At 40.0% G+C, this 20,807-nt stretch overlaps 1 protein-coding gene across 3 annotated transcripts; it reads left to right on the top strand.

Annotated features, from left to right (window-relative positions):
* The first annotated feature begins 7,260 nt into the window (after nt 1-7,260).
* LOC144706049 (exocyst complex component EXO70A1-like) lies at nt 7,261-18,352 on the top strand. 3 transcript variants are annotated; one of them, XM_078578920.1, is made up of 12 exons: nt 7,262-7,589; nt 7,686-7,781; nt 8,285-8,478; nt 10,384-10,572; nt 11,371-11,503; nt 11,580-11,792; nt 13,476-13,684; nt 17,055-17,255; nt 17,423-17,522; nt 17,666-17,763; nt 17,909-18,055; nt 18,139-18,352. In XM_078578920.1, exons 1-12 carry the CDS (start codon nt 7,446-7,448, stop codon nt 18,254-18,256), a joined length of 1,842 nt encoding a protein of 613 aa, XP_078435046.1. In that variant the 5' UTR covers nt 7,262-7,445; the 3' UTR covers nt 18,257-18,352. The 3 variants fall into 3 exon arrangements, 2 of the variants coding, with proteins under 2 accessions (XP_078435046.1, XP_078435047.1); XR_013582163.1 differs by lacking the exon at nt 18,139-18,352 and having other exon boundaries at nt 7,261-7,589; nt 17,661-17,763; nt 17,909-18,049; XM_078578921.1 differs by lacking the exon at nt 10,384-10,572.
* The last annotated feature ends 2,455 nt before the right edge of the window (nt 18,353-20,807 follow it).

Genomic DNA, 20,807 nt, shown 5'->3' with positions numbered 1-20,807 from the left:
GGTAATCCTGCATGGTGACGCTGTATGGTATGGAGCAAATGGGCGGGAATACTTGTCTTAGCCATCAATTCTTCTTCTACTTAGCGACTCTCTCTCTCTCTCTCTTCCTTGCTCCTTCCCTCCCTCTCTCTCACAGTCACCCACTCTTTATCTCACTCTCAATCACCCACTCTCTCTCTCTCAGTCATACACTCTCTCTCTCTCTTTCTCAATCACCCACACTCTCTCTCAGTCACCCACTCTCTCTCTCTCTCAGACACCCACACACTCTCTCAGTCACCCACTCCCTCACTCTCAGTCACCCACACTCTCTCTCAGTCATCCACTCTCTCTCTCTCAATCACCCGCTCTCTCACTTACTCTCAGTCACCCACTCTCTCGCTTACTCTCAGTCACCCACTCTCTCACTTACACTCAATCACCAACGCTCTCTCTCTTACTCTCAGTCACCCACTCCTTGTTTCCCTCATAGTCACCCATTCTCCCTCTTTGAGTCACCCATTCTTTCTCTCTCTCAGTCGCCCTCTCTCTCTCTCTCTCTGAGTCACCCACTCTTTCTCTCTCTCTCTCAATCACCCACTCTCTCTCTAAGATTCACCCATTGTTTCTCTCACTCTCAGTCACCCTCTCTTTCTCTCATTTGACGTCATCTATTACGTTGTATTTATACTGCTTCATTTACACAAGACTCCCAAATGACTAAGGGTATGATTAAATATAAATTCTAATCCATCATTAAGTTAATATTGATACATAATGTGGATCATCCACCCTCGGTATAAGAGGAGATTAACTCAAGGAAGACAATGCATCCAAATCCCTAGCCTGATAGTAAGGATATTTGAGAATATATTCTCCAATGATCCTTTTTACGCATTAGTACTAATTGAATGATGGACTAGGGTTTGATGATCAACCATACACTAAGTAATTTGGGAGTTTCACATGGATGAAGGATTATACATACACGGTAACCAATGACGGTAAAGGTTCCATGATTGTGTTCAAAATCTGCTCGGTATCTTGTAGAGCATGACGAGTAGCTTGGCACCCCACGGGGTTACCTATTGATTAATTAACATACCTGTTGATATAGTTAATTAATAAGGAAGGCCAATAGATATTATTGGACCTTAAGGTTATTAACTAGAATGATATATGGGCCTAGAAGGTCAGCCACATAAGATTAAAAGGATGTTGGAAGATATACTTTATTTTGAGTCTTTTGTGAAAAATACTTAATGAGCATAAATAAAGGGGGGACACCCATTGTAGGTGCTTAGGCAAGCCATATCTGGTCGCCCCCCCTATCTCTACCTTCTCCACTCATTCCACAAGTCACCTTGATGGTAAGAAGAGTCACAAGATATTCAAAAAGGAGTGGTGAATAAAGAGAGGAGATCCAACAACCTTCTAGTCATGTGGATACTACTAGAGGCAAGCAAGTAAAGGGTGGAAAAAGATTCCCAAAAGGTAATCAATGAATTACATGTTTTAGAGAATATTAAAGAAATGATCCAATGCTTCCACTATTGAAATGAGTTTTTATGCAACAAAACAATATCCCTACAACCCAACATTTTAGTCATTAATTCTTATTAAAAATAGTAAATTTAATATCTATTATCCATTTAGATATATTTACATATATTTTGTGAATCTACATATATTTAATTTTTTAAATAATTAATTTCAAATTTTATTTTATGATATCTACTATCCACTTAGATATGCAGTACATGGTATCAACATTTGGTAGCACCCATTGAGTGACAATCTAAGTCCCTCTTTAATTACAACATATGGATTTATTTCCTTTTTTGCAGATATAAAATTTAATTAGGGATGGTATTGACATGGATTCAAATTGACAGAGACATACATCAAAAGTCTACCTGGTCCCTTCGACTTGTTGAGTGGTCTAGAAAACCCCCTAGTCATGTGGCCCAACCCTCTTGGATAAATTGGGCTAGTCAACAAAAGGTTTTTTCTCTAGGTTGGATTGGGATAATGGTTTCACTTACAGATCAGACCACACAACCAACCCTTAGTATGCGGTTACCAGAACATTGGCCTTTGGGGAAATACAGCACAGAGGAGGAAGATAGTGGCAAACTTGCTAGGGGTTCCATGAACCATATTGAAAGGGAGGATGGTGAAAATTGAGAGGCACTCTCTTCAAGTGTCTAGCAATGTGCAATCATTTCCCATCATAAGAAAATATGTTATTTAAGGTCACACTTCTTACTTTATTTCAATACAAGTGTATCACAATAAACTAAATGTCAATTAAATGGATGATTTTTCTAAATGACAAAAAAGTAAAGATACTTAAGTACAGTTGAAAAAATATAGAATTAGATAATATGTGACAAATGGGCCTTAAATATGATCAGTTTCTATGAGCACCAAATGAATGTTGGGTCCTGGTGCTTTGATTATAGGTTAGAAAACATATTTTATGAAACATAAATTGAATCAAATCCAATTACATATCTAAAACAAAACACATATAGTTTTCCTTGGGGGGGACTTGTTCCACACTTGACTTTCTCTATTAGAGATTGTTTTGAAATTATGAATGTCCAACCTCTAGAAGTATCCATGCGATCAAGTTGTTCTTCGATCTCCACTTCTCCTACAACTCTTCTTGAAACTCTTGTAGATCTTTTCAGCATGAAGACACTCTTATTGGTTGAAGAAAGAGAGGGGGACCCTCTTATTTCTGGCTAGAAAATGGGTGCCCTACCCTTTTATACTTATTTTTTTGTATAAAAACTCTTCAAGTAAAAGTATATCCAACAATGCCCCTTAGCAATATTATGCATATGACCATCTAGGCCCATGTATCATCCTAGTTAATAAATTTAATAGCCCAGTAACTGTTAGACAACCTTATTACTTAAATAAAATCAATATGTTAAGTTTCGAACCCTTGGGGTGCAAAGCTACACCTCATGCTCTAAAAGATACAATGTAGTGTTTGATTTTTCTCGTTGAACTTTTGTTGTTATCGGTTATCTTGTGTATAACCTTTTGTCTTAGAAGACTCTTGAATTACTTAAGGTATGGTTAAGTGGAAAACAATAATACATCATTGAGTTATTATTGATATGTAACAAGGAACCTTGGAAAAAGTTTTCTCCAATATCATCACTATTGGGTTCAGTGCCTTGGTTCATCCATGGAAATCATGTTTTCATGGATGCGGAAGCGTGGTCGATCAATTCTCAATCAATCTTTAAAACAAAAATTGAAATTACCTTTTGGGGAACTCGTTCCAACCTTGACTTTGCCACTCTAAGATCGTTCTAAAACCGTTCACGCGTCCGGCCTCTAGAAGTATCCACGCGATCACTCGGTGCTTGGATCTCCACGTCTTCCTCTTAAAATCTTCTTGAAAATCTAAAAGATCTCCTCACCATGAAAATACTCTTCCTTGGATGAGTGGAGAAGAGAGTGGAGAAGGGGAGAGGCTCTCAAATTATGCTTGCATAGGTGCTCCAAATGAGACCCCTTTCACCCTTTATATTTCACTTAAGGTTTTTCTCAAAAACCCTCCAAAGTAAAATATATCTACCAATGCCCTTATGACCTTGTGCGTGTGACCCTCTAGGCCCATGTATCGTTCTAATTAATAACTTTAATGGCCCAATAACATTTATTGACCAACCTTATTAATTAACTATATCAACATATAGATTAATTAAGTAAGGATCGATTTAGCCCAATCGATAGGTTAAGTTTCCAGCCCGTGGGGTGCCAAGCTACACCTCGTGCTCTAGAAGATACCGAGTAGTCTCGAACTCTCTCATGGAACCTTTACCGTCATCGGTTACCGTACATGTATAATCCATCATCCGTGCGAGACTCTCGAACGACTTAGGGTATGGTTTATCGTCAAACCCTAATCCGTCATTTGATTAGTACTGATGCGTAATGGGGATCATTGCAGAACGCCTTCTCCAATATCCTCACTACCCTAGCCAGGGATTTTTCTGCATCGTCTTCCTCGAGTCAATCTCCTCTTATACCAAGGGCGGATAATCCCATCTTGACCACTCAATCATCTCCATAAGCTTCTTACTACATCCGATCTATAACTTATTTGAATCCCATGATTAGAGGCTCGTAAGTCATAATCAAAACATAGTCGTCTACTCACGAGATGTCCTTGGTATCTCAAGTCCGTGGATCATTTATATAATCGTGACTTGAATCAACCTGATTGATGTTTAGGTATAATACCATTCAGGGATTCGTATTGATCAATTGAGTGAACTCTTTCTCCAAAGAGCACCCGCCATCTGTCCTTAGTGTCGCCACAATAATAGCTACACGATCAGCTATACTTATTGTATAAGTAGGATCATCTAGTGCTATTCTATCCGGATAATTTGATGTTCGCCTCGACTATTCATCGAATAAGAATATTTAGAATACATGTTTAAAAACTAGTGATCATTGTATTATGATCTCATCATAATTCACTTAGTCATTGCACGTATTCATGGACTTCATTATAAACATCACATGAAATAATAATGAATGCAAATAGTTTACTCAATGAACTTAAATAAATATGGAAGTGTGATTGGCTTGATGGCCACATAATATCCATCAATCACTAACCCAGACAGGGATCTAGCTGAATCATCTTTGTTGAGTCTATCTCCTCTTGTACCAAGGACTGACTATCATGTCTTGACCACTCAGTCACCTCCATGTACTTTTTACTATCCAAGCTTGGAATTATTTCGAATCCATTGGTTAGAGACTCCTACGCCAAAGTCAAACATAGTCATGCATCCATGATATGTCCTTGGCTTCTCGAGTAGATGAATAACTTATACAATTGTGACATGAATAAACCTGAATTACCTTTAGGTATAATAATACCATTCATGGATTATTATAGATTAATTCAACAGACTATTTTTCTGTAGAGCATCCACTTTCTGTCCTTATTGTCTCCATACTAACGGCCACATAACCTCCAGACTCATTTGTATAAGTTGAAATATATAGTGTTATTCAATCTGGATAATTCAATGTTCATCTTTACAATCAATTGAATAACATTTTGAAGTTTAAATACTAGTGATCACTTTATTAAGATCTCATCATACTTCACTGGGTCATTAAACATATCATAGACTTCATTATAAACATCACGTAATAATAACATTGAATAAATATTTATTTCAATGAACTCAAATAAAAAATGGTGGTATGATTGTCCTGACAACCACAATATCGATCTATTTTACCTCAAGTAAAATTTTACCTGGAAAAATTAAGTAGTGGATGAAATGATTAATCCTCATATGTAGGAAACATGGTAGACTTAAAGAGTAAATTATAAATCAAGACAATAGTCGAGATTAAGAAAATTGATACCTATTTTGATGATGGGAACAAAATTAACCCATGGGTGAGCGAATGTGGAAACCATCTTTACTAGCCAAAGAGACATTAACGGTGCAAAAATAGAACATAGACATTCAAGTCCACCCTTCAGCTTATTATCCTGATGTTTCTACATGGTTCCTAGACATTTTATTCACGAGAGATGCAAGTATGATAGGGAAATTTTCTTTTACATAAAGTAAAAAAGACAGAACAAAATTATTGTGAATATGATATGCACATGTTGATGTAGAGAACAAGATTAATATGCAATGTTTGTGGACAGATGGCAATAGATGGTGATGGTATCCCATCCATCATCCATCACATGAAATCCATCATTATCATAGCCATACATCATCTACCACCAATTATGAGTCATCCATCATCGTCATCGTCACCTGTCTACTGTCATCCATCATCCATCACCTGACATTCGTCATCATCATAGTCGTCCATTATCCACAACCAATTATGAGTCATCCATCATTGTCATTATCATCCGTCGAATGTCATCAATCACCTGTGATCTGACATCTAACACACATTATCCTTCATCTGACATCTAGCTTCCATTATCCTTCATCCATCTTTTATCATCCTTTATCCATCATCTGTTATCCATTACCCAATATCTGTTATCCATCTTCCGTTATCTACCATGCAATCATCCTTCATCCTTCATCTTTTATCTGTCATCCTTTATCCATCATCCATGATTAGTCATCCATTATGCATCATCCATCATCCATCATCCATTATCCATGATTGATGATCGATGATAGATAACGGAAGATGGATAATAGATATCGGGTAATGGATAAAAATGATTGTTCTAGTGGATAACAATCATTTATCCATCACCCATCATCCATTGTCCATGATCCATGATCAATCACCCATCCATCATCCATCATCTGTTGTTGGCCGATGCATGAGGTAAGTGGACCACGTATTTCTTAGGCTGATTGGAGAATTGTTGGCCCAACCCGACCCAACCTTACCCAATGCAACCCAATGCACCATGACCCAACCCGACAAAACCCAGCCCAACCCCGCCCAGCCATACCCAAACTGACCTGACCCCACCAGACCTGACCCGACTCTACTAGACCAATCAGATTGGACAGATCGACCAGACCTGGTTTAAACCCACTAGACCCGACCCGACTCCACTAGACCAATCAGACCGAACAGACCAACCAGACCTGGTCTGAACCCGCTAAACCTGACCCGACTCCACTAGACCAATCAGACAGAACCGACCTGACCCGACTCCACTAGACCAATCAGACCGAACCGACCTGACCCGACTCCACTAGACCAATCAGACCGAACCGACCTGACCCCACTCCACTAGACCAATCAGACCAAACCGACCTGACCCCACTCCACTGGACCAATCAGACCGACCTGACTCCACTAGACTAATCAGATCGGACGGACCGGCCAGACTTAGTCCAACCCGACGGACCCCTTCCAACTCCGCTAGACCAATCAGACTGACCAGACCCGGTCCGACCTGCCCGGACCCAACCCGACTCCACTAGACCAATCAGACAGAACAGACCGACCAGACCCAGTCCGGCCCGACCGGACCTGACCCGATTCCACCGGACCAATCAGAACGAACAGACCGACCAGACCCAGTCTGACCCGACTGGGACCCACCCAACTCTACTAGACCAATCAGACCGAACAGACCGACCAGACTCGGTCCGACCCGTCCGGACCCGACAACTCCACTAGACCAATCAGACCGACCAGACCCAGCCGACCCGACCCGACCCGACCCGACCCGAGAGCCGACCCGTGTTGACCAGGTCGGTAGTTACAAAAACCGGGGCCGACGGGAAAAAGATCGCGTGTGCCGGGGAGGAAGAAGATGGCGGCGAACAAGCAGCGCTTTCCACGAACGATCTTCGAAGAGGGGCCACAACCGCTGATAATTGCCAAGATCGGAACGAAAACCAGATCTTCTCCTCATCTTCTGTGCATCCTGCGATCCGCCAGAGAAGAATTTGTCGCCTGGTACGATGAACGATGTCTTTGGAATGGATGCGAGAGTCCTGAGGGAATCTCTGCGGAAGAGCCAGGCCAATTGCGATCAAATGGTCGCCATTTACGGTTCCTTGGACCGACGTCTCTCTGCTCTTGATTCCACGATTCGGCCCGCCGTGGTATTGCCCGAATCGTGCGTCTAAAACTGTTTTTTGTTTACCGATATCTCCGTTGTTCTTATTTTCTTGATTTCTTAACGTTTGGTGGCTCCACAGGTGCATACGGATGCAATTGGAAAGGTGTCTAGAAACATCGACCTGGCTTTGAAGTCTGCGGATGTGTTCTTGAGGCATTTTACTCGGATCCGTGAGGTTGTGCTTCTTTAGAATCACTGGCATCAATTTAAGTTAGAAAGGAATATTTCAGTCTGTTTTTTTTGGAACAGGGAATGAGATTCAAGAAGTATCGGTGAACAGAAGTTGTAAATCTGAGAATGTCGGATTTCCATGTAGAGAAAAGGAAATATCTTGAAAAGGAAAATCCTTTGAAGTTATAGGGCAGATGGAAATGGTTTTCGCTTAATATTCTGGTTGACATAAATCTTAGTCGGGTTAGACATAGAAGTAAAACATTTATAGCATTTTATGTCGCACAGAGTTCACTTTGATCATCCCTATGTTCTTAGCATCAATTTTTTTACTTCCACAATTATCCTGATTTCATGTTTTAACCTACCTCCCATTGCGCTTAACGATATCTCTGTAAATTTTATTGCCGTCCATTTTCATCTTTTACTGGGCATTTGATGAAACGGAGAATCATTTTCAAATGACTTTTTGGATTGGCAATGACATTTTCTCAAAACATTTTACAGGCTGAAGTCATTATTCAGAAAGGGCCACATGAGGATCTTCAGGCTTACTTGACTACAATAGACCAACTGAGAAGCTTAGATACTTCCAAGACGTTCAGGGATGACCCACATGTCACTTCCCATATAAGAATTTTGCTAAGTGAAGCCGTGCTTAAACTTGAAGAAGAATTCAAGCGGCTGTTATCTGCTCACAGGTTTGCTCCAAGTTATCAGCAGCCTGCGTCTTACCTGTTTCTCTTTATTTAAATAAAAAAATTAGCGTGCCCATGATTCCTGGCTTTTTGGTTCTTTCCCCAAAAAAAACCAAAGAGCCCTGATAGATTTTTGCCTATCAGGGGTATTTTTGTCGTTTTTATTTATTGTGATTCCCTTTAAATAGTTGTAGTCTTCCCTAAGGAACGCATTCAAGAAAGGGTGGAAGAGGATATCCTCTCGGAGGGGCATTAAGTGCCTGGGCCTGTTATCATTTGGGTTCTTCTATCTCTCTCTCTCTACTCTTCCAGTATTATCAACAATGGAGACCTATCGGAGGTAGGAGAATGGTAGCTGCTGCTGAATTTTCCTCCAATTAGTTCATCTTGGGCTATGCTGTATGTCAACAGAGAAGGAGTGAAAAAGTGGTGGGGATGAGAAGAAGGGGAATGAGTACAGATAATCATTTCCTCTGGGGTACTATAGCCTGCAACCAAGCATTCAGAGGTGTAGTGCGTTGACCTCGTTCTTATGTTGGCAATGTAAACATCCCAGTTACAAAATATGCTTCATGATCACATCAAAGATCGGTTATGAATCATTTATTTTTGAACAGGATAAGAATGTTCAGATGCAGCTAAAACTTCCTGCCAGGTTTGATGTCACTATCGTTACGTGGTTGGTTTTTGCCTACTCCAGGAAAAATGATTTTTTAGACAGCAGGGCTAGAGTGCCCAGTTAGTCTTTAGTAGGGTGTTTTCTGGAAATATGTCGTCACCTATGTGCCTATTTTAGGCAGATGCAATGAAGTGAAAAGTGAAGTTTTTTGAGCAAAATTTGATACGACTCCGACGTATCTAGGGCTTTTCATCAATTAGCCCAATAGGGGCATTTAGGTCATTCGGACCTCTTTGTAATCTCTTTAAATAGAGCAGCCCTCCCTTGAGGAGGGCAGCCAGCCAAGAAGTAGCATCAAGAATGAGTTTGGCTCCCTCCGGCGACGTCCACTCCGCCGGACCCCTCACATAGTCGACGTCCACTCCGCCTGCCCCCACCCGCCGTAGTCCATCCCGGCACGCCGACGTCCATCCCGGCGACCTCTCTCTCTCTCCCTTCTCGTCTTCCCCCGATACGAACCAACCAGGTTTGTAACATTGGTATCAGAGCCAGGTTTTAAAATTGGTAACATTGTGATAAGTTCTATGCAATGAAATACAAGAGGAAACACAAACACAGAGCAGATCGGTGCCCTGTTGACTAACGCCGTTGACCAAGAAGTTACTAAATAAAGTCCCGAGGGTATTTCCCTATAAATAAGACGGAGGTCCAGGTATGAAGCAGGGATTTTTCTTGAAAGTAACTCGGCAGTTACGTCGGGAGGCCGAAGCAGCTGGAGAGAGTTCGACAGCTGATCGGAGGGAGGAGCACGACTCGTCGGGCCGCCCAAGAACTAGGAATCACTAGAAGCCGGAAGATTCGAGAGGCATCGTCAAGATCTGGGCCGATCGCGGAGAAGCAGCCTCCGGGTGAGAGTATCCCGATCCGCGAAGATCTGATCGGAAGAGATCTAGAAGTTGTAATTTCAAATTCGGAAGACATTAGGGAAGAAATAATGAATTTCGAACATTGATACTTCTACTTGTATCACATTGGTATCTTTTAAAATAAAGTATTGGAGCCCAAAATTGTACGATAAGCTGCCCGACCCTCTCTTCTTTCACACTTCACACTCTATTAGTTGACAGGAGTATCTAGGGACTTCAAAGATAGGATTCCAGGGTAGGCCTCTGTTGACATTTTCTCACTTGCTGGGGTTTTTAATTCGCTTAGGTAGTTTATTTTAAAAGATCATGCCAGGACATTATTTGTTCTATTTATTGTAAAGCTATTTATCTGTCATATTTCAGCCAGCCACTAGATCATCATAGCTTTGTTGAGGATCCGAATTCTGTTGAAGATAAGAATATGGAAGCTGATGACGGGAAAGTGTACAGAGTTACATTCCTCATTTCGAAAAGGACTTCGCCTATGCTGCACGATCTTGCTCTACAAATGGTCCAATCTGGGATGCATAAAGAGTGTGTACAGGCGTACAGGTATTTTTCTGTTTTTACCTGCGTTGTCCTGCTTTTACTGAGAAAAAAATAAGCCGAGAGGCATTTTAATGGGATTCGGAAGTGGATCAAGCTCAATGCATTGTCTCCGCTCCTTATCACGATCCATATCCATTCTGTGTCCTTAAATGATGAATAGTCTTGACTGTCGTCGATGACAATGATGAGTCGTCATCAACCTCATTATTTTGCTGTGCCAGGATGGTTACGACAATGAGAAAGTCTTCTGTGGCTTCTCCTCATCATCTTAAACAGGGATGAGAAGATTGTGTTGGCCAATGGAAAAGAGGATTCATCCTTCCATCTTTATCGGCATTGTCCTTGTCATTGGTCTGTGCCAGCAAGGTGAACACGACTGCAAAGTGATCGTCATCATCATCTTACCACATTGAACAAGGATGAGAAGCTCGCAACAACAGGCGGAGGAGGAGATTCGTTTCCCCAGGGTCATTGCCAAGGTCCTCGTCATTTGTCTGAGTCAGGATGACGATGTCATTGAAGAAATCATCATATGCCTATGAGAAGGATGGTGATGAAGAAATCATCATTGTCACACAAGCTTGTGATGATGAATATTTCTGGATGATAATGACGACTTTGTCCTAGGACACCAAACATTTATGTTGATTTCCAAGTTGATAAGATAATACTCAAATCAATATTCAGTCACTGAATTGTCTGACACACGAGCGTAGATTTTCTTTTCTTTTCAGTTTCAGCGACTGTACTTTTGTATATTTCTTAAGCACTTAGTGTTCTCCAATTTTGGATCCTTTTTAGAGAAAATCATGCACCGGCTTTGGAACTTACGCTGAGAAATCTTGGATTCGAATACAAAGAGGAAATAGAAAGATGGCCACTTGAGTCTCTGGAAGCTATAATTGGGACTTGGTTGTACACAATGAGAATTGCGGTATGAAAATTTTGTTTGTGTGTTGAAAATTAACAGATTATTTTACAAATGTTTTTGACAAAGGACTATTGGGCAGGTTAAATCACTCTTTATTGGGGAGAAGCAGGTCTGCCGTAAAATTTTTTATGGGATTGATTCTCTCGCGGAATTGTGCTTTGCTACAGCAATTGAAAATAGTGTTCAGCTACTTCTCAGTTTTGGATATACGATGGTCAAACGTGAATGGCCACCTGAAAAGTTGTTTATTCTCCTTGACATGTATAAAGCGATTCATGAACTCCAGTCAGAGGTACAGTGACAGAGTTACTAGAATATAACTTATCCATAAAAGTTATTCTGATTTATATGTTTTATTATTCTACTCGCCCTTCTAAATGTGTTTTTGTCTAGAGTATTTACGAATTAGATCGTAACAACTAGTCCTATTGCTCTAGCGTTTCTTGCATCAGGTGATTTTGATCTAAGGCTCTCAGATTTGAAGATATCTGAGTTTGGAAATATATTTATCTTTGAATTTCTGTTAATGCTTCTGTGGGTTATACATCTGCTCCGCTGGGGCAGATGGTGTAAGCTAGATTTTATTGTCCAATTTTTCTCGCTTTAGTGGGCTTTAGGGTTGACAAGTTCATTTTATTATTAAATCTCCTCTCATCTCCTCGGACGTAGTAGGTTATTATTAGATAATTTGGTTGAATTTTGATAGGTCCAGCACAACCACTGCATCGGTGGTTCAGTTGTCTCTTTTGTTTTAGTAAGGCAGTTCTCTGGTCTACTTGTATCTGTAACAGTAATTTATGATGTGAATAAGTGTGTTAACGTGGAAGGAAGAAACTATCAATGCTTCCTCAACCTGACTTGACGAATGTTAGTGTTTGAACATGTGGAAGCGTATTCAAGTAAAAAACAACCAATAGAGAGATTCCTACAGAGATGCCATTGCCCAACTCTCATGGTTCTCTGTTTGATTTGTTGGTTATCTTGTATGTGGTCTTTTTTTTGAATAATGAGGACCGATCCAGTCATAAACACTCATAGAGAAATACACTTAGATTTCACATGAGGTTTTTGTTTTATAACTGTGCATTACATGCAACAATTATGCATACTATTTGAAAGATGTAATGTGAAATGTATAGTCAAGAAGTATGTTTTGGTGTCTGCTTCACTGTTGGGGGACTTCTAAACTAATGCTTTCTCCATTTTTTGTAAACAAAATAAACCTCAATAAATGGCCAAATTAAATGAATGACTGATTCCTACAGAGTTTTCTAAGCGCAGATCTCATTTTTCTTCATTCAGTGTGACTTTTGTCCGTAGACATGGTCAGGTGCACGCCAATCCCTAATGGTGTGAAGGAAAACTTTTTAATTTATTAGAAAAGGTCATCTGAGGATTAAAGTTAGGTCTGAAGCATGGTATTTGATCTCATGTAGGTTGAGCTTTCTGGAAGCTGATTCGAACCTGGTTTGTATTGGTGACCAGGAAAAGAAGGGAGATGAGTTAGAGGGCTAAGAGAGAGAGGAAGAGAAACCAAAAATGGAGGGAATGGAGGGAGACTAGGAAACAGGGTTCCCTGGAGAGAAGAAGAATGAGAACAGAGGGAATAAGAGAGGCGGAGAGGGTGGGAGCTAGATTAGGACAAACAATGGTGACTCCTATGAGTAGCCAGAGCTATATTCTCTCATTAGGTACATTTATTGTGCCTGTTTGATGGTCCTAACGGGTCAGTCTTGTATATGAGATTTTTCTTAATCCCTGATCATAGAGAAATGCTGGTATTTTCTCTGTCATCTTTTATTTAGGTTTAGGTTTAAGTTACTGAAGGGACTTGTGTGATCTAGAATCCTGGAGTCATCCAGCTCAATATGTGACCATATTTTTTCTTAGATTGTATATTCTACTGTTCCAAACTTGGACATTTCCATTCCTCTCATCGAGTAACGTTGATTTATTTCCTTCTCTAATTTTTTAGGTTGAAGAACTTTTGGCTGAAGAAGCTTGTAGAGAAATGAGAGACCGGGCATCGAACATGATCCTGCAATTTGCGAGGACTGCCAGAATAAGCATCGATGAGTTCAAAAAAAATATTAATGAGGATGCAAATAACTTTAATATCCTAGATGCACCTGTGCATCCTTTGACCAGCTATGTCATCAACTATTTTGGGCTTTTAGGATCTGAGTTGAGTATCGAGCTCCTCTTGCTAGAATTTGGCAATTATTTAATTTTAAGTTCATTTTTCATTCATATAATCAAGCTCAAACTTTGATTCTCTTCTGATATCTCTTGTTTCCTTACGCCAATGGTTAAATCTTTATATTCCCCTTTCTGTGAACGTGGACCTATTTTTGTACAGAAGACCTCATATAATGAACTTTCTTGTTCCATTATTGTTTCAAATGGCCAGCTGCATTGTGCATGTTCTCTATGGGGGTCTCTGACATGAGATTCTGTGGATTCATCGGATGGTGTTTCAAGCATTTTTAAATTATCTCACAAATTCCGATTTCATGAGCTGTAATTGTCAGTTGGACTTACATTTACTATACTTATGGGTGGATTATCAGTGGCCCAATATGAGATTTATAATGGCTATGTCTTGCTTACTGATTCTTTGCCACAATGTGTGTCTAGCACGTGATGCTCATGTGTTGCACTAGAAAACAATTAACAAGGTAAAATGTTGCCGTTGGGACATAAGGCTTTGCCTTCTGATAACATCTTAGAACTCTTCCTTGGAACAGAGACTGTATCATCGTACTATCTGATTTTCTTTGGATTTCTTGATTCAAGATTGTGGACATCACAATTATAACTGAATCTAGACATTTGTGTCGAAACATATTTTGGGTTGAATTTCCTTTGAACTTCTTTTAACAACGTGATGCTCACCGAGAAATCAATATATTCTCTTGTTCATGATTGATTATCCTAATTACTGTTGTCTATTCAATTAAGTGATGATTCAAGATTCCCGGACACAGGTTCTGTTGGCATTTGTTTACTCCACCTACACCTTGACCGAACTACAGTCTAAATTTTAGGCATTCTGCAAAAATCTAAAACAAAGGCTCAATGCAAAAGTAGGTGATTATTTTCGAACTTTATTGAGGAGTTAGTGGGTCAAACTGGTTCATCAGATTCACAAGTTTTTGGATAAAGTTTACCTGGTAGGTAAGGAGAGTGTTCAACTCTACAATTTTTTTTATTGGATACAATCGTTTTTCCTGCAGACTGCCTGTGATTTTGTCATGTTTACATTTTGTCATGATTTTGTCATTTTTACATTTTCTCATTCTAGAGGTTTTTCCTAGAGCTTATGTTGTTGTAAAGTTCCATTTGTGCATCCATTCAGTAGGTGGGGCCATTAAATAGATTCAAGTCAGATCCGGTGTTTGAATTATTGCAACCCATCTTTATAAAGGCTAAGTCAACGAATTGAAAGATATATTTCTTGGCTGGGAACTTGAAGAACACCAGTGACTGCTGGAGAACATCTGTGGAGAAGCTATTGGATGATACCTCTCATGATAATCAACTTTTGCTTCACCTAGAGGCTCCAAGATGACAATACTGTGATAAGAGGAATTGCTTTTATCCCACTGTCACATTGACTTTCTAGATGGGCATACTGAAGCAGGCATCTAGATCAACCACCAGTTAGTTTCCTCTTCGTCAACGGAGGCTGCATCTTCAGTGGCAAATAGAGAAAAAGACAAGCGGCAATAGAGGAATCGTGGGCAGCGGATCTATGGGCGGCAGCGCCTGGCGACATGGGCCACAAAGCGGTGGGTAGCCTCATTGACAGCCCAGATAGATTGGCCCTGGGGCAGGCAGGTGGATTCCTTCTGGGTTTGGTGGTGATGTGTCTAGCCTTGTCGCGGGCAAGGCTAAGGGGATTCAGCACATGTGACCTTCTCACAGGCCAAGCAACAGCAGAGCAGGCTCGGTGGTGATTCAGGTAGGATGGTCACATGGTGCAGTGCAGAAATTCGCCTCAACTGAGCTAAGTTTTGACTGCCCCAAACGCTGTGGCGGTGAGCGTGGTGGTTGTGGGGTGGAAATTCAAAAGGCCCTCTGCCCAAAACTGCCTCACATAGGACTACATTTGATGGGGGTTCTCTTATTGCGAGCACCTGCCGATGACAAAAAAGTTGGCCAAAAGTAGGTTCTGTTCAGGTTTTGAACCTACAACCTTGACACACTGACTCGACCTCTAGACCAATCAATCACATTAGTCATTTATTTAATATACAATTTTTTTATAAATAATCAATCAAAACTGCACATTTGTTCCACCCGCGTTTGGGCGGTGGAGGTGGGGGGGGGAGGCTTAGCAGGCTGTTCGATGGGCTGTTCAAAAATTCAAACCGCGCTGCACAACAAGTGCGCGACCACCCAACACCCATGATCATACTATTCCTAGATTTAGATGGCTGCAGTGCTAGCAAAGATTGCAGCAGCATAAGGATGTAAGGCTCTTGCAAAAGCTTACAGCCTTAGACAAATGCCCGATGACACCTTTTTTTTTAAGAAAAGAGGGAAGATCACCCGCGAAGGATGATTAACCTGAATTGAATAATATATATCAATGTGAAATACATGGTTGACCAAAATAGTCCTCTCTTCGACCGTCACTCCCACCAAAACCAGTATGAGATAAGACTCTCCACGTCATGTAGGACGCAGAGCATCGATACAGTCCATCCCTTAAAAAAAACCTCATTGCAGTGCAGCCATATCAACCATAATACCATGAGGAGCCTTCATTATTCCATACATCCCCTGCATGCGCCACCCCAGATTGAGCCTCAACAGGCCTTATATGAAGTCACATCCAACCCCATGAGCTTCCACAGACTCTAGATCACCTGGGTGAGTGAGCACTTGAAGAAAAGGTGAGAACACCGATGACACATGCTACATGACCTGAGTTGTTTGCAGAGTGCTTGGCCCAAAGCTGGGGCTGGTGATTGAATCATGATTTAATCGCAATTGGACAGTTTGGGGGGTATAAATCCCAAATCTGTTTGCATTCTCTCACCACCTGCAATTCGGTGGCGACTGACGATGGTTCAATCAGTGGTTATGTGGGTTAGACAAGCCAAGGGAAAGGATGACACGGCATGCTGGAGCACTGAATGGAGATCGACTGTGATCCCCAACCTTCTCCAATCATAAAAGCATGTTTGAACCAGTACAGTTTTATGGGTGCTCAGTCATGCAGTCTGATAATTAAGCCTGAAAATTCCATCCATAAGTTTCCCAGATGTTACCTTGATTACCTGAGTTTCTAAAATGCTCTTCAATTATTCAGAAAAGACTTTTCCGTCTGATTTGTTTTATTAATTTAAACTTTTTTGAGTTATTCCATGTACTAAGTAATATTTTTCAGTAGTCAAGATGTCACAGTATTTAGTTTTTCAGAACTTTTGATCCCTTTCCATTGACCTTGATTGACCTAATTGCTCAAACTTTGGCTGTGATACTTTTGCTTCAATAATATAATTTTAAGCCTTCCTAATAAAATTACCCTTGCAAATCTTTTTAGGTACTGTTCAACATTGCACCTGCTTTTTGATGAGAATGATTCGGGACGTCAACCAAATCGTCATCTGGTGACTGTCATGATGATGATATTGAATACTCTTGTATCAAACTTGGAACGCAAATCCAAGAAATTTAATGAACCTGCTCTCAGTCACTTATTTCTCATGAATAATATTAATCATGTTGTAAACAAACTTCGCAGGTGCGTGCTCATCCACTCCAATGATTGGAAACATATTTAATCTTAGTAATTTTAATCATGTTGCAAAAGTTGTGTTGAGGCGATCAAGTGTTTCTCCTAGATTTCCTCTAAAGTTTGTAAGCTCTCCTACTTTGCGTAGCTACTGATTTAATGCCTGTTGTGGTCAGATCAAGCGCTGAAGATCTTATAGATAGTGATTGGGTGCCACGCCACCGGAAGATTGTCCAACAGAATGCGAACCAATACCTGAGAGTTGCCTGGATGCCGGTTAACTACTGCAAGCTTTATGTTTCTCTAAGTGCATTCTAGTTGAATGAAATTCATTATTATTAACAATACTTTCCCGCCAATTCTAATTTATGACCGAAATTACATCAATCCAATTTATACTTTCCCTCCAAATAGTGCAGATACTGCAGACTCTGAAGATCCAAACAGGCAGCGAAGGAGGTAGTGCTGCAGGGTCAGGGAGCGGAAGTGGAATCTCCAGATCAGCTATCAGGGAGAGGTGTCTAATTTTGGATATTTGATAAATTTCATGAACGCACTTTTATTTTATTTATAAATGGTTATCCGCGTTTAGATTTGATTGGGCTTCTGAGTCTGGTTGACTTAAAAAAGTAACAGTTGCTGATAACTTCATATGTTTATAGGTTCAGAGCCTTCAATTCTCAATTTGAAGAGCTTATTCAACGGCAATCCCATTGGACGGTTCCCGACCCCGAGCTACGCGAAAATCTCAGGCTGTTGGTTGCTGAAGCGGTGCTTCCCGCTTATGGGAACTTCATTAAGCGCAATGGGTACTTTACTGCTGTAGACGGACAATGGCATTTCCTATCTCGTCAGTTCCTCCTGTCTCATACAATGTCTTCTTGCTTTTCAGTTTTTTTGTGGAAGGCTCCAGAAACCAAGAGAGATTCCTTAAGTTTAGGCCGGAGGACGTGCAACAGATGATCGACAATTTGTTTCAGGGAGGTGTCTCTCTCCAGCCAAATACATGAGCTTTATTTTTGTGCACTTGTAAAGAAAGGTCAAAGATGGAGGATAATCCAGTTAAGAAATTTGAAAGGTGAATCATCAAGCTCTCTTGCAGTTAACCAGTTTTAGCTGAGGTGAGCTCCCCAAGAGAACAGATTTTCAATATTGGCGATCGATATGTCAGGTATTGAGTGGGGAGTTCGGCAATAGATCTTTCCTGAAAAATATTCCAGATATAGGATTTCATACGAGTCATCAAGAATGTATACTTTAGAATTCCAATTGTTCAAGGAGAATTGAGTTATGATTCAGTCCACAGACGAGAAACGAGAAATCTGAATAGGAGAGAGAGAGAAGGGGAGATACTGTCAGCTAGCAACTCCGAATTTGTTATTTCCATATTTTGACATTTCCTTTTCAGTTATTTCATTTTCCATTATATGTAACTCCCTTGAATCCCATTATATAAGGGGCACACGGAAACTGATTGAATTAATGACGAAGTTAAGATTCTTTCTGTCTCTCCTTCTTGAATCTGTTGATGTTCTTCCTTGTCAACAAGGAATTATAGTTGGAAGGATTATTTGTTTGACCTTCCAACAGATACAATTGAGGAGAATCTGTTCATCCTTCCCTCTTCTGATCGCAGGCCTGACCTCTGCCACAGCTGCCAAACAGGTTAGCCGAATAGTTAAAAAAAATATATTCCTCTTTTCTACTGCTCTCGTATAACGTTTCAGTCTCCGATATCGCTTTCCTGCATACCTCAACTGGTTCCACATTCTCCTTTCTTCCTATCCCCCTTTAATTATAGCTTTTCTGTCACATTTACCCTTATTCCTTGGGTGTGGACCATTCCATGTTCTATTCTTGCTGCGCCTTCGATACGTTCTTGAAGATAAGCTATCAGTGACTTTCCCTGTTTTATAGAAAGATGTAAATTCCTGTTTGCCATCCAGTAAATGTAAATTCTCAGATATGGGATGACTTTAAATTTTTGGGCCTCTTAGTCGTCTATGAGGAGAAAATGAGAATCATTTTGGTCGTTGTAGTTGTGAAGATATGCTCAGTTCCACTTGCAAATTGTTATATGAATACAGAACCATTTTTCATTCAAAGCACAAAGTTATGGCATGGGTCCAGAAACCATTTTATCCGGTAATATCAATGTCTCATCCACCCATGCTGCTCCTCTTTTTATCCATATTTATCAGCTTCAGAATTACGTAGATTATTATTATTTATTCAAGGCAGTCCATTCACAAGTCAAGTTATATAAAAAAAATCTACATCATGTTGGTCACAAGACGAATGCTGATGCATGAAAAAAGTAAGGTGTGTTCAAAGGATACTAATCGACAACCATAGATGTAAGAAGATGATATTTGTCCTGTTGCATTCGCTTGCATATGTTAAAAAATGTCGCGAGCATGTCAAGTTTTTGTTTCGGTTACATCTCCATAGAACCCTTCATATTGTTTATCCAATGCTTGTAAAACTTGGACCCTTAAGTTCCTGATGCAAGTTACGCACTCGAGCACCAGACAAGCTGATATAGGTCGATGTGGAGAAAAATAGTTCTATTGTGGACTATATTCCTTGTACTGTCATAGCATAAAATGGTTTTGAATAGGCAAGTCCATGACATCGGGATGACTTTTCCCTTATGCACTTCTTGTCGGTCATTGCATAGGGACATATGAGATAATCATAACTGGCAACATGAGAGACCAATTAGGCATAGACATAGTCATAGCATAATCTGGTCATAATATTTATCCTTATAAAATAAGATATTTTACACTCTATATTTCATTTAAATCCCTTGGTTATGATTCAATCATAACCAGTTTACTCATTGGGTCTGATTTAATACATAAATAATCAGTTTAGTTGAATATTCCACCTATGATTGGTTGAGACCAATTTTTTAGTTCTATGTGCAAAAATAACTTAAAGTATAACTAAAATAAAATTTAGGGCCAGATCTATTAAATGAGTGCTGGCTAATTATGTGACTGCTTTGGGGTTTTTTTGCACCAATAGACTTTGGGGTTATTATGATATCTTCATTAGGTGGATGTCGACCTCCTCAATCAGTGAAGGTTGATCCCTTATCAAAGGAATTAACATACAGAGTAGTATTAATTTTTTGAAAAAAATAGCATTTTCGGAATGAATGTACATGAACATGCACTCCTTGTGGATCCCAGAATTTGGCACTTGGCGGCCAGCATGAACAGTAAGGCTTAGGCCCTATGTTCTTGTTTTCGATAGTCACAAGGTACCATGTCATCCCTAGGATTCAGACTTGAAAATCCTTCATCCACCTTTATGGTCCGCATTCATCCGTGCTTGTAAACAGCTGTCACAATTAGCCCCATAGTATTTGATGACCTAACCTACTGAATTGGAAATGATGGTTTACCTTCAGCTGGTAAAGGTTCCAATAGATTTTATTTAGAAAAGAGAAAAAAGAATACTTCACATTAAAATCAAGTCTAATCTCATCTAAAAATCCTTTAAGAAATAAATATAAAGTGAGAAAATTCATGATAAACTATAATTCCAATA

Source organism: Wolffia australiana, chromosome 7 (genome assembly GCF_029677425.1).
Source record: "Wolffia australiana isolate 7733 chromosome 7, ASM2967742v1".
Taxonomy (NCBI): domain Eukaryota; kingdom Viridiplantae; phylum Streptophyta; class Magnoliopsida; order Alismatales; family Araceae; genus Wolffia; species Wolffia australiana.
The sequence above is the reverse complement of the archived record's forward strand: the minus strand, read 5'-3'. Positions and strand labels throughout refer to the sequence as shown.

Excerpts from the sequence above, each read along its gene's own strand:
- LOC144706049 (XM_078578920.1), top strand. The coding sequence starts at position 7,446 with ATGAACGATGTCTTTGGAATGGATGCGAGAGTCCTGAGGGAATCTCTG. Across the intron at positions 7,782-8,284 it reads ATTTTACTCGGATCCGTGAG|GCTGAAGTCATTATTCAGAA; the intron begins GTTGTGCTTCTT and ends AACATTTTACAG. Across the intron at positions 13,685-17,054 it reads TTTGGGCTTTTAGGATCTGA|GTACTGTTCAACATTGCACC; the intron begins GTTGAGTATCGA and ends AAATCTTTTTAG.